Source organism: Homarus americanus, unplaced genomic scaffold (genome assembly GCF_018991925.1).
Source record: "Homarus americanus isolate GMGI-L3 unplaced genomic scaffold, GMGI_Hamer_2.0 scaffold56009, whole genome shotgun sequence".
NCBI lineage: Eukaryota > Metazoa > Arthropoda > Malacostraca > Decapoda > Nephropidae > Homarus > Homarus americanus.
Window position 1 is genome coordinate 4,417,193 of NW_024739542.1, and position 10,168 is coordinate 4,427,360.

General features: G+C 38.1%; 1 protein-coding gene across 2 annotated transcripts; it reads left to right on the forward strand.

The window, feature by feature from the left end:
• Positions 1-393: 393 nt before the first annotated feature.
• Positions 394-9,937, forward strand: LOC121874889 (L-selectin-like). Of its 2 annotated transcripts, none has more exons than XM_042379210.1 (3): positions 394-489; positions 6,540-6,749; positions 9,108-9,937. In XM_042379210.1, exons 2-3 carry the CDS (start codon positions 6,541-6,543, stop codon positions 9,550-9,552), a joined length of 654 nt encoding a protein of 217 aa, XP_042235144.1. In that variant the 5' UTR covers positions 394-489; position 6,540; the 3' UTR covers positions 9,553-9,937. The 2 variants fall into 2 exon arrangements, with proteins under 2 accessions (XP_042235144.1, XP_042235145.1); XM_042379211.1 differs by lacking the exon at positions 394-489 and adding an exon at positions 4,153-4,189.
• The last annotated feature ends 231 nt before the right edge of the window (positions 9,938-10,168 follow it).

Here is a 10,168-nt window from a genome sequence, read left to right on the forward strand (position 1 = left end):
CTAGATTTTTTTTTTAATGTTTATTATTAGTAAGACTCAGATGATAATACCTGTATATCCTAAAAAAAAAAAAAAAACTCCTAAACAAACTCGTAAAGAAGTAAATAACAGACGTAATTTAAGGTAGTCACATGCAACAGGGCAGAGAGTATTTGACACATTTAAAAAATCGCATGAATTATCTAAGTCCTTCCACCAGTCAGGCTCAGGGAACCAGAACTATATATTTCGCCATCTCTACGTTACATGATAAATTGTGGGGAAGAGGGGGTGGGCAGTAAAGGAGGAAGGGTGGGAGGGGTTGGTAGGGGGGGGGGAGAACACGACGAAAGTGAAAGTAAGGTTATGGGGGTGAAATGTGGGGGAAGGTGGCACACCCCCTTCTCACCCCCTGGTCTGGATTAGCTCTTAGGCAGCGGGTGCGTGGTCTCTCGCCAGTCTCACAGATAAACTCGACGAGACAAGTCGTGGATCCTACTCTACGATCAGGTATCGACAAGAGAAATCTGGACTCTAGGATACTTACGGGACTCTTTTTGCGACCCGACCCGGAGACTCTGCTACACCCATCTCTCTTTGCTCGGCATAACTAAGCCTGACTCTCTGCCTATGTTCTGTGTTCAGAGCAAGTTAAGGGGGTACTGCTGTTCTTCTTAACTACCGAATACAAACATTTTTATATTGTTAAAACCTTGCATACAACTTTGTAGAAACAATGACGATATCTGAAAGTCTTTTGAAAGTGGCACAAGTGGGCGAGAGAGTGGCGGTGCGAGCAGATTCCCGGAGAAGGTCCAGTTGTTGTGTTGTCATGCTAGTAAGGTGACCGCAAATTTTGCGCTTGTCCACCAGAACGATTCCCACCACTGTTGCGTTTTCACTTTTCCTGCTCGTTTTTGAGCGATTAGTCACGATTTCATTGATTGTATTGGTCTCGAGTCATCTGGTGAGAGAGAAGTCGCACATATTAAAACACTAGACAAGTGGAGTACAATACGTGATTAATTAATTAATTATCGATCAATAGACTTGCGCCAGATAATCAGTGTTACCCCTTCACACATTCGTGTTCAGTCACATTAAATATATTTTATAAAATAAATAAATGGGTAATTACTAAAAAAATAACTCAAGCTCAATAACATGGGTGATTTTAAATAGCTAAAATATTAAACTCGAAATATAAATACAGCAGAATAGAGAATAAAAAGTGCTGTTGTCGCCCCTAGATAACTCTTCAGGATATCAACCATCAAATGGCTAGTTTCGGAAAAAAAATCCAAATTTATTTTTGCATAACCAGAAGTGAGTTAGGCCCACCAAATATTCTTCCAACTATTTTTCTATATAATCCCGAAAATCCGTCATCTGAATGATCACATTTTTTACGCGATTACCATGAAAGATTTAACCGATGGTATAACAAGAAAGAAAAATACAGTACTTAAGAGCATTGTTCATAATAATAATAATAATAATAATAATAATAATAATAATAATAATAATAATAATAATAATAATAATAAAATCCATTAAAAAGAAAAAGAAAAAGTGAGAAACAATATATGTATGTTGTGTTGTCAATAGTACGAGAAACAATTGAGACTCTGCAATTGTATGTAAATGAGGCAGAAAGTCAGATTAGCAACCTGGGACTTGGTCACAATTTTCGTGATGCCATATAGCAGCAGGGTCTACCATTAGACAATACATTATGCTTCCAATATCTTCCCAGGCGGTAATACCTCTCTGTTTGTAGTATAACTCTCCTTTGCAATGCTGTGACATGATTTTAATGATATTCAAAATGCGGTCGTGGCTTTAACACGTCCAAGCATAAAAAACACAAATGAAAAAAAACAAAAAACATTTTAAGTCACGATATAATTCATGCAATGTATCGCTAAATGTACCTTACCCAAGGAGTTATTTCCTCATGGGACCAGCTGCCTTCAACGAGCTCTCGAGGGTTGAGGTAGTGGAGTATTGTGGCCAGGGAAAGCTGTCTGGAGGCCGACCAGCTCAATAAAGCACGGGTGAGTCAGGCCTAACCATTACCAATTTCAGTGCTACTCCGGATTTTTTTTTATTGCAAACTAATGTAACAGTACTACTTGCCCTAAGAGACAGTACCACCTGTCCTGAGAGACAGTACCACTGTAACCAGTATAATTTACATACTGTATAATTTAGAGTAAGTAATTAGTAACCTACAACCATGGATGAATAATTATGAATATTCATTATTCAATGACCTGTAGAGGGTAAAGGTTGTTCATAGGTTATAGCTGTATTAAACATCCAGCGGAGGTTTAGTCTAGCCCGAGTGTCGCAGTATGATGCGACTCTCTCTCAGTAGTGGGTATTTCTTTAAACACTGAATAGATTGCTCATTTGTGGTAATTGGATACTTTGCTTCACACTTGCAATGCGTCAAGTATGTTAGATAGTTAGTAAAGTAATATATAGATCATGGCACCACCAGTTAAGAGTGATTCATGGGTCAAAGGGATCACTTACCAGCCGGTTGTTTATACACGTTATGTTAACACCGTTGTCTGTTGTTCTGCTTGACATTCCACGGAGTTGACTACTTCTTCCTTCGAGAACCTTTTAGAAGCTTGACTCATAGATCGCTCAGTTGGCGAGTGCAGGAATTACTCTCTACGGGCGAGGCCAAGCCCCTTGTCAGTCTTGATCTGGACCCCTTTGAGTAAAGATCTACATGGACCACCTCAGTACGGGCACGCCTCACACAGAGCCCGCCTCAGTTACAGCGCGACTCACACCGAGAACTCTGCCAGTAGTAGATCACGGAGCCAGTCTAATTAACTGTACAATATTTGGACTTGTAAATATCACACTGTACACATACACCAGTTTTGGGTATTATTATCCATCCCTTTTGTGGAAGAAGTGACCGCTCTGTTGGACCATAATTATCGACAGTCTCAGGCATCTTACTGATATCAACGGGACTCTAAATAACTACAAGCAAATTAATATATAGTGAAACTGTATAGTGACAAGTCTCACTCCTCACAGGCCTACAAGCCACAGGCCTACACCACCAGGCCTGAGAGACAGTACCGCCTAGCCTGAGAGTCAGTACCTATTGGCCTAAAAGACAGTACTTACTGGCCTAAGAAACACTAGCATCTGGCCTAAGAGACAGTACCATCTGATCTGTGAATGCACAATGGTTGATGATAGGTATAAGTTTATTTTGATCCAGGTCTCCAGCTGTAGTATTCAGGAAAGAGTTGCACCAAATTTAGGTATGAAACGTTGAAGAAGACGTAGGATTCAGTCTTCGTTCAAGACCTACATATCAGAGGTGGCATTATTGGCTCTCGGTCCTTTGTATATCAGGGCAAAATTTCCCTTTAGAGATACGCCCAGTGTGACTGGGTCATCACCTCCGCTCTCCCTCCCCATCACTTCAGTTGTCAACAACTCTTCTACTGCTGCTGGCACACTTAACATGTTGATGAAATTCAATCTACCCCCGTAACCTGTTTCAAACTATACTATACGCCAGCTACTCTTCTTCCTGTCACATATTACGCTTCTCTCCTCTATGAATAATATTAATCTTTGTAGTACTTCGTGATGGCGTGTCAAGAAAGTATTCGGGAACGCTCTGTGTAGGACACAATAACCATATCTTATATAACTCTTGTCTATGTTACTTTTTATCGTGATGTCTGTATACGTAAACACATGAGAGGCTTCGTTTAGTTTTTATCATCACAGACGACAGGGTATCAACTATTGAAAACTGGAATATGAAAATAGTGGTCATTGAATTTATCTGACAATGCGTGTATCTAGAAGTGAATTGAAGACAATACTCAAAATATTCAATTAAGGTGATGACTGACTTTAATCAGTTTTTAGCCTTTGTGCAATTTTTCTAAGGCTTAGTTATTATGGGGGAGAGCAACAGCATTTTTCATCTTTGAAATCTTCAAAAAACTGTTCGGTGACATCCTTAGGAGTGAAATCCTTTGTTACTCAAAGAACGTACGTAAAGGAATGATGCCTTGAGTCATATAACATTTTTAATATTTGTTTTTATTTTTATTTGTTTTTTAGCTTTCGGATGATTTTATCTCAAATATTATTAATTGATTTTTCTTATAATTTCAGGGTGAAAACTATTGGTGCCTGAAATATGTATATAAAGGTCTGAATTATTAATTTTCTATTGTTTTTCGATATTTTCGAAACTAAATAAAAACTGTTGGTGTTTATTTTCTCAAATCATGAAAGGTGGTGATCAATATCTCCTGTAGTATGAACCCGAGAGGATTCATAGCTTCAAATATTTTGTATTTCCTTAATTATATATTCAGTATATGGGAAAAAATCAGAGTTATTCACTGCTAAATGTCCTTCATACCTGAAATCAATGCTTAGAGAAATTAGTAGGTCCAATTATGACACTAGTGCTGCTGGCTAGCTTTAACACAAATATAAAGAAGACACATCACAAATAAAGAGAACATCACAAATTAAAAATAAAATTAATATTATTGAAATAATTCACTCAAACTCCATTGTTAATTAGCAAATTCATGTTTATTTTTGTCTCCTCTAATTTCTCAACTTTTTACTCATTTTTATAGTAAAAGCCAAATCCTTCCAATTGCTGCCTTAATTGAAGGTCATTGACCCTGAAGAACTAACCATTCACGGCCCATACACCAGTCTGTTAAAAATATAAACAACTCAACACGACCTACACCATCTACTCCGGTTTGTCTTACATTTTCTTGGGAGTTTTTACTAAACTTTCTTTCTCTCACGTGAAATTAATTGTTTTAAAATTCGCCAATTAATTTCAGTTCCCCAACATATCACGTCAGAGAGATTTTTCCAGTGAACTGTTCTCACCAACTTTCCTCTGATTACCTTATCCAGGTCTTTGCTATCTTAAGCTTCTCTCCAGTTGTCTATTATAATACTCAATAGACGGCGGACGAATTGTATATTTGGCTGTGTGGATGTTGTTATTAAGCTCAGCTTTTAGGTGACTGAACAAACTAGTTAAAGCCTTGACACTTACACATGAGCCCTTCGACTCCTTTTTTGAGGTCTCTTGTATAAATTATTTTTTTACAGCAAATTATAGCAACTGATGACAGATCGCGTCAGTATAAGACTCAGTCCGGTACAAACTAAGAATTAATTCTTTGTCTTACGAAACCGCAATATTTGTTATTCAAGGTGTATTGTCATTACTATTACCCAAGACAATCTACGCACTCAATTGTCCTTTTTTTTTCGTCTTTTATCATTCCATTGCTCAAACATACACATTCAACTACTTACTAACAAAAAAGGAATTTCTCTACAATAACGATCTTGAAGTCATTTCTCTCAGGAACAAGACTGTACGAGAAACACTCAATACAGAACGTATAATCTACCTCTGTACAGATGCACAGTCGTACCCTCTCCCTTCACCACACCACGAGTGTCCACAACCGTCATCATTTAGTCAACTAATCCTCAAAGTATTGTTTGACAACTGGTTTTTGTTCCCTTCTTTATTTTCCTGTAATAATCCTGTAAGAATCGGTCTTAGTTATGTTAAAGTGTCTTGGTTCGCGATATTCTTGAGCCCCAAGTAGTTATTTAATTAGTCAGAACCCCATAAGTGTTGCAGTCAATGTCTGCCCCATTACTGACCAGTTCGTCGACCAGAGTTCCGTACATGTCACCTCCTCTCACCATTGTCTTCCTAAACGATGCAAGATCTTTTTTTCCATTCTCTGATTATTTCACACTTATCACTCCATCGTCTTCCGCCGTCTCTACATCCTTTTAATTATTTTTTTTATCTGCTTGTTTATCTACTAAACTTAATTTCTAATTTGGTGACAATCGTTTTATCATCAGATCGAAGTTCAAAAGATTATTATTTTTTTCTAATATAAACGAACTGCCAGATGTTTCTATAGAAAGCAAAGAAGACGTCCAAGAATATCAGTGTCACTTCCTGCCACGTGTAAATGAGTCAATTGACGAATCTGTTTATAAAATATACGGTATGTTTTTGTGGTCAAAAAAAATTTCCTGTGGAGTTCATAATGATCGCTTTGTCTGTTTGGTTGTGTATTATTTCGTGTCCGGCCCATAACTTCTTAACCAGTTGAGGAATTCATATGATTTATTTTTACAAGTCTGTCTTCAAAGAATGATGTGTAGTTTGCAATCTTCACGACAGTGTGCCACAGGTCGAGGAAAAAGTGGTCTCACCCGTGACCGACCCCCTGTTCCGGAAACATCAGAAGGTTACCTTGACTTTTTAATATCATTTTATGTGGGTAAGAAGAAAGTTAAAAACCGGAATGATTTAGTGTATAAATATTGGTCCAGCGTGTCTGCTGTCCAATGACGCCAGGCACTGGCGGGAGAATGTGACAAGACAAGACCCCTATCATCACACTTCACATGTTCAGGCATAAAGTATAATAAACGATTGCATTCAATGATACGGTTGACTAAAATGTGACATATTTTTTCCACAGAATGTTGCGAGTGTGTGTAGTGTTGGCGCTGCTGGTGGTGATGGTGATGGGACAGGGACGGACGCTTCTCAGACCTGATCCAGAATCTTGCAAAAACCGTATTAAGCACGCTGCCACCTTCAGGAACGGCCACTATTACTTCTTCTCGTGGCTCCATGGACCCACGCAGAAGCACGAGCGTGATTGGCTGGACGCCAGGAACATCTGCAGGTATGTCAACAACTCACCTTGGCAACGGTCATCACCCAACTCTTTAACCAAAAAATCTTATTATAGGCGATTGCAAAACATAAAATGATGTCGATAAATGATACGATAACTTATACTACTGAGTACAGTAGATTAAAATTCAGTACAATGAATGGCATACTCAGATAATGAATAAGTTGCATTATTACCTAATTATAACGACTTTAATGATGTAACAAGATTGTTTTATCCTGCTAACACAAACGACAAAAGGAATAAACACAAACTTTCTAGTTGTAATTTCATTACTGCGCTTCAACAACGAAGATCTTTAAGCGCACATCAAGGTTAGTAATGCACGAGTGACTAGTCCAACAATATTAAAAATTATGAGATAGAATTCTATTTCATTATGTAGCAATGCCGCCCGATAACACTGATGAAGAAATTACATTTTCCGGAGTCATTCGGTCGTTATAGCAATTAAATGTGACACATTTGTCTAAACCGCCATTGATAGATTTTGAAAGCTGTCGCAGTAATCATCGGAATAACATACAAATTAAACAAGATAAGCGAGGAAGTTTAAACATGATACCCTAGGCACCGACTATCTACAGAGATAGTGATGAAAACAGATTAAACGAGATAGTAGTGACTTGTAACGATGTTAATAAAAAACATATGTATTAAAAACTAATAAGTCGCTTAGTCCCGACAAGATATTTGCCAGAGTATTAAAGGAATGCAAGGAAGAACTTAGAAAACTTGTTTATCACGTCATTAAAAACCGGTGTAGCACCAGAATTTTATTAGCTTAACATCAATTGCAGGCAAATTACTGGAAGCAATAATTTGAAACTCGATTCGAAATCACCTGGAGAAACAGAAATTGACAATGATTCCCAGCAAGGCTTCACAATTGGGCGTTCATGTCTGACAAATCTATTATCATTCTTTTCAACTGTTTTCCAATCAGTGGATGACGGACACGATTATGGTGTGGTATACCTCGACTTTAGCAAAGCCTTCGACAGGGTCCCCCACGAAAGACTAATATGTAAAGTAGAGGCTCATGGAATTGGAGGAGATATTCTAAACTCGAATGGGGCGTGGTTACAGAACAGGAAAAAGAGAGTCAGCATTAATGGCACGAAATCCGATTCGGGTAACGTCACTAGTGGAGTACTCCAAGGCTCAGTACGTGAACCATTACTATTTGTCATATACATAAACGACATAGATATCGGCGTTGACAGCAACGTAAATAAAATTGCTGACGACAGGAAAATAGGACGTGTAATTAAATATAACGAGGACTCCGCAAAACTACAGGAAGATCTAAACAAATTTTTCGAATGGTCTGAAAAATGGCAGATGAAATGTAATGTGGAAAACTATAAAGTACTTAGCCTACGATATGTAAATAGAGAAAACATTTATCAGATGAACAGCGTAATGATAAGTAGGAATCTTAAAATAATAAATAAATAAATAAATAAATGCGTATTTACTCGAAACAAGCCTCACAAAGTACTTGGGGGTCATACAAAGGAGTGTTAGTTACAAGACTAGCGAGGTTATCCTAAAACTAAATCTTGCACCTGTGAGACCTCACTTGGATTATGCAGTTCAGTTTGGATCATCGAACTACAGAATGGATATAAAATCCCTAGAAAGCATACAGAGGACGATGGCAATACTAATCCCAGGCATTAGGAACCTTGAGTACAGAAACAGATTAAAGCATCTGAATTTGCACTCCCTCGAGAGACGTAGAGTGAGGGGCGATATGATCGAGGCGTATAAATGGAATACAGGGTTAAACAAATGTGATATAACAAGGGCACATAACTATTCAATGAGAAGCGAACTCGCAGCAGTGGTTTTATATAAGACAAATTTCGATTTAGGCGCGAAATAGGTAAACACTGTTTTGGAGATAGAGTAGTGGATGAGTGGTTACTACCAAACATCATAACTATTAACTCGAACACGCTGGATAGCTTCAACTATAGGTTGGACGGATATATAGACCCGCTGCAGTTTCCTCCATTCTTATGTTCGTGTGTTCTTAATTGAAAATAACGCAAATCCTTTGGCAATGACACCTGGACATACAACATTCTTCTCTGCTTAAGGTTCTGAGTAATATTATCTTTAAAATAGAGATGTGATCCTACAGCTTACTGTATAATGCAGTAATACTTTCCTAGTCTGCTTGGTTAATACAGTGAATTTTAAAATAAAAATATTATATTCAAAGTGGAATCTAGCATGTAGAATGTAATGCCTTAACTCTTCTTATCCAGTAATATATTATTGGAAAGATTACGTAATCTTAGATGATAATAATATGGAATAAATTGTCTCCACCAGGAAACATTGTCAGGATTTGGTAAGCATAGAGACCCAGGAAGAAAACACCTTCGTGAAAAATGCACTTAGTGAAGGAAACGTCAAGTACATCTGGACCTCTGGTCGTAAATGCAACTTTGACGGGTGCGACAGACCAGACCTCAAGCCTACAATCATCAACGGCTGGTTCTGGTCCGGCTCCGGTAAGCGCATCCCCCCCACCAACTCCAAAGCCGGCTGGAATGGCGACTGGTCACGCACTGGAGGTGGTAACCAGCCTCAGCCAGATAACCGTGAGTTTAGGGAAACCGGCAATGATGAGGCCTGCATTGCCATCCTGAACAACTTCTACAACGATGGAGTTGTATGGCACGACGTAGCATGCCACCACGTCAAGCCTTGGATATGCGAGGACTCCGAAGAGCTCCTCGCATTTGCCCGTTCCTCAGACCGTAGCATTCCCTGAAGTGGCTTTTTCAGTAAAAGTTGCCTTCCCTGTTTCTTCCTTGCTACTGTAAACTAATACATGCATATATACACATACACTGTCATATGTATACACATGCACTCTGCACTCAGAAGGATAATAAACATATCAGTTATTAGGTCTGTACTACAAGGCGACTGCAGATACACTCACGCCAGCAATCACCATTATGTAAGTCTCCTCTTCCTACAGTACTTTATATTTCCTTATTATTTAATCTTATTAAAGATCATATTTAAATGGATGATTGACCTAAAAAGCAATAATCGGCTGGACCCGGTTCAACCTCTGTGGTGTACATAGGACTCTAAATTAATAATCTGATCTGTCTGTATGTCTGAATAAACCATTTATTTATAAAAAAGTTTTTCATGCCCATTAATTTCACTTTTGTTTTTCGCAATAAAAAGTATTAAATATTACGTTAAACACAAAATTATTACAAATATGTTTAGATAATAACATTTATGTAGATAATCTTAGTGATGGATTCTTCGGGTGATGCTTCATATACAATACGAAAATACATTCAAAATGGAATGGTCGAAATGAATAATATGTGAGGGTGGTGGTGACTTGAAATGTCCGATAAATA

What these genes read in the sequence shown, in the direction of transcription:
- LOC121874889 (XM_042379210.1), top strand. Translation starts at nt 6,541, where the DNA reads ATGTTGCGAGTGTGTGTAGTGTTGGCGCTGCTGGTGGTGATGGTGATG. An exon ending in GACGCCAGGAACATCTGCAG is followed by an intron (nt 6,750 to 9,107) that starts GTATGTCAACAA and finishes TGTCTCCACCAG; the next exon opens with GAAACATTGTCAGGATTTGG.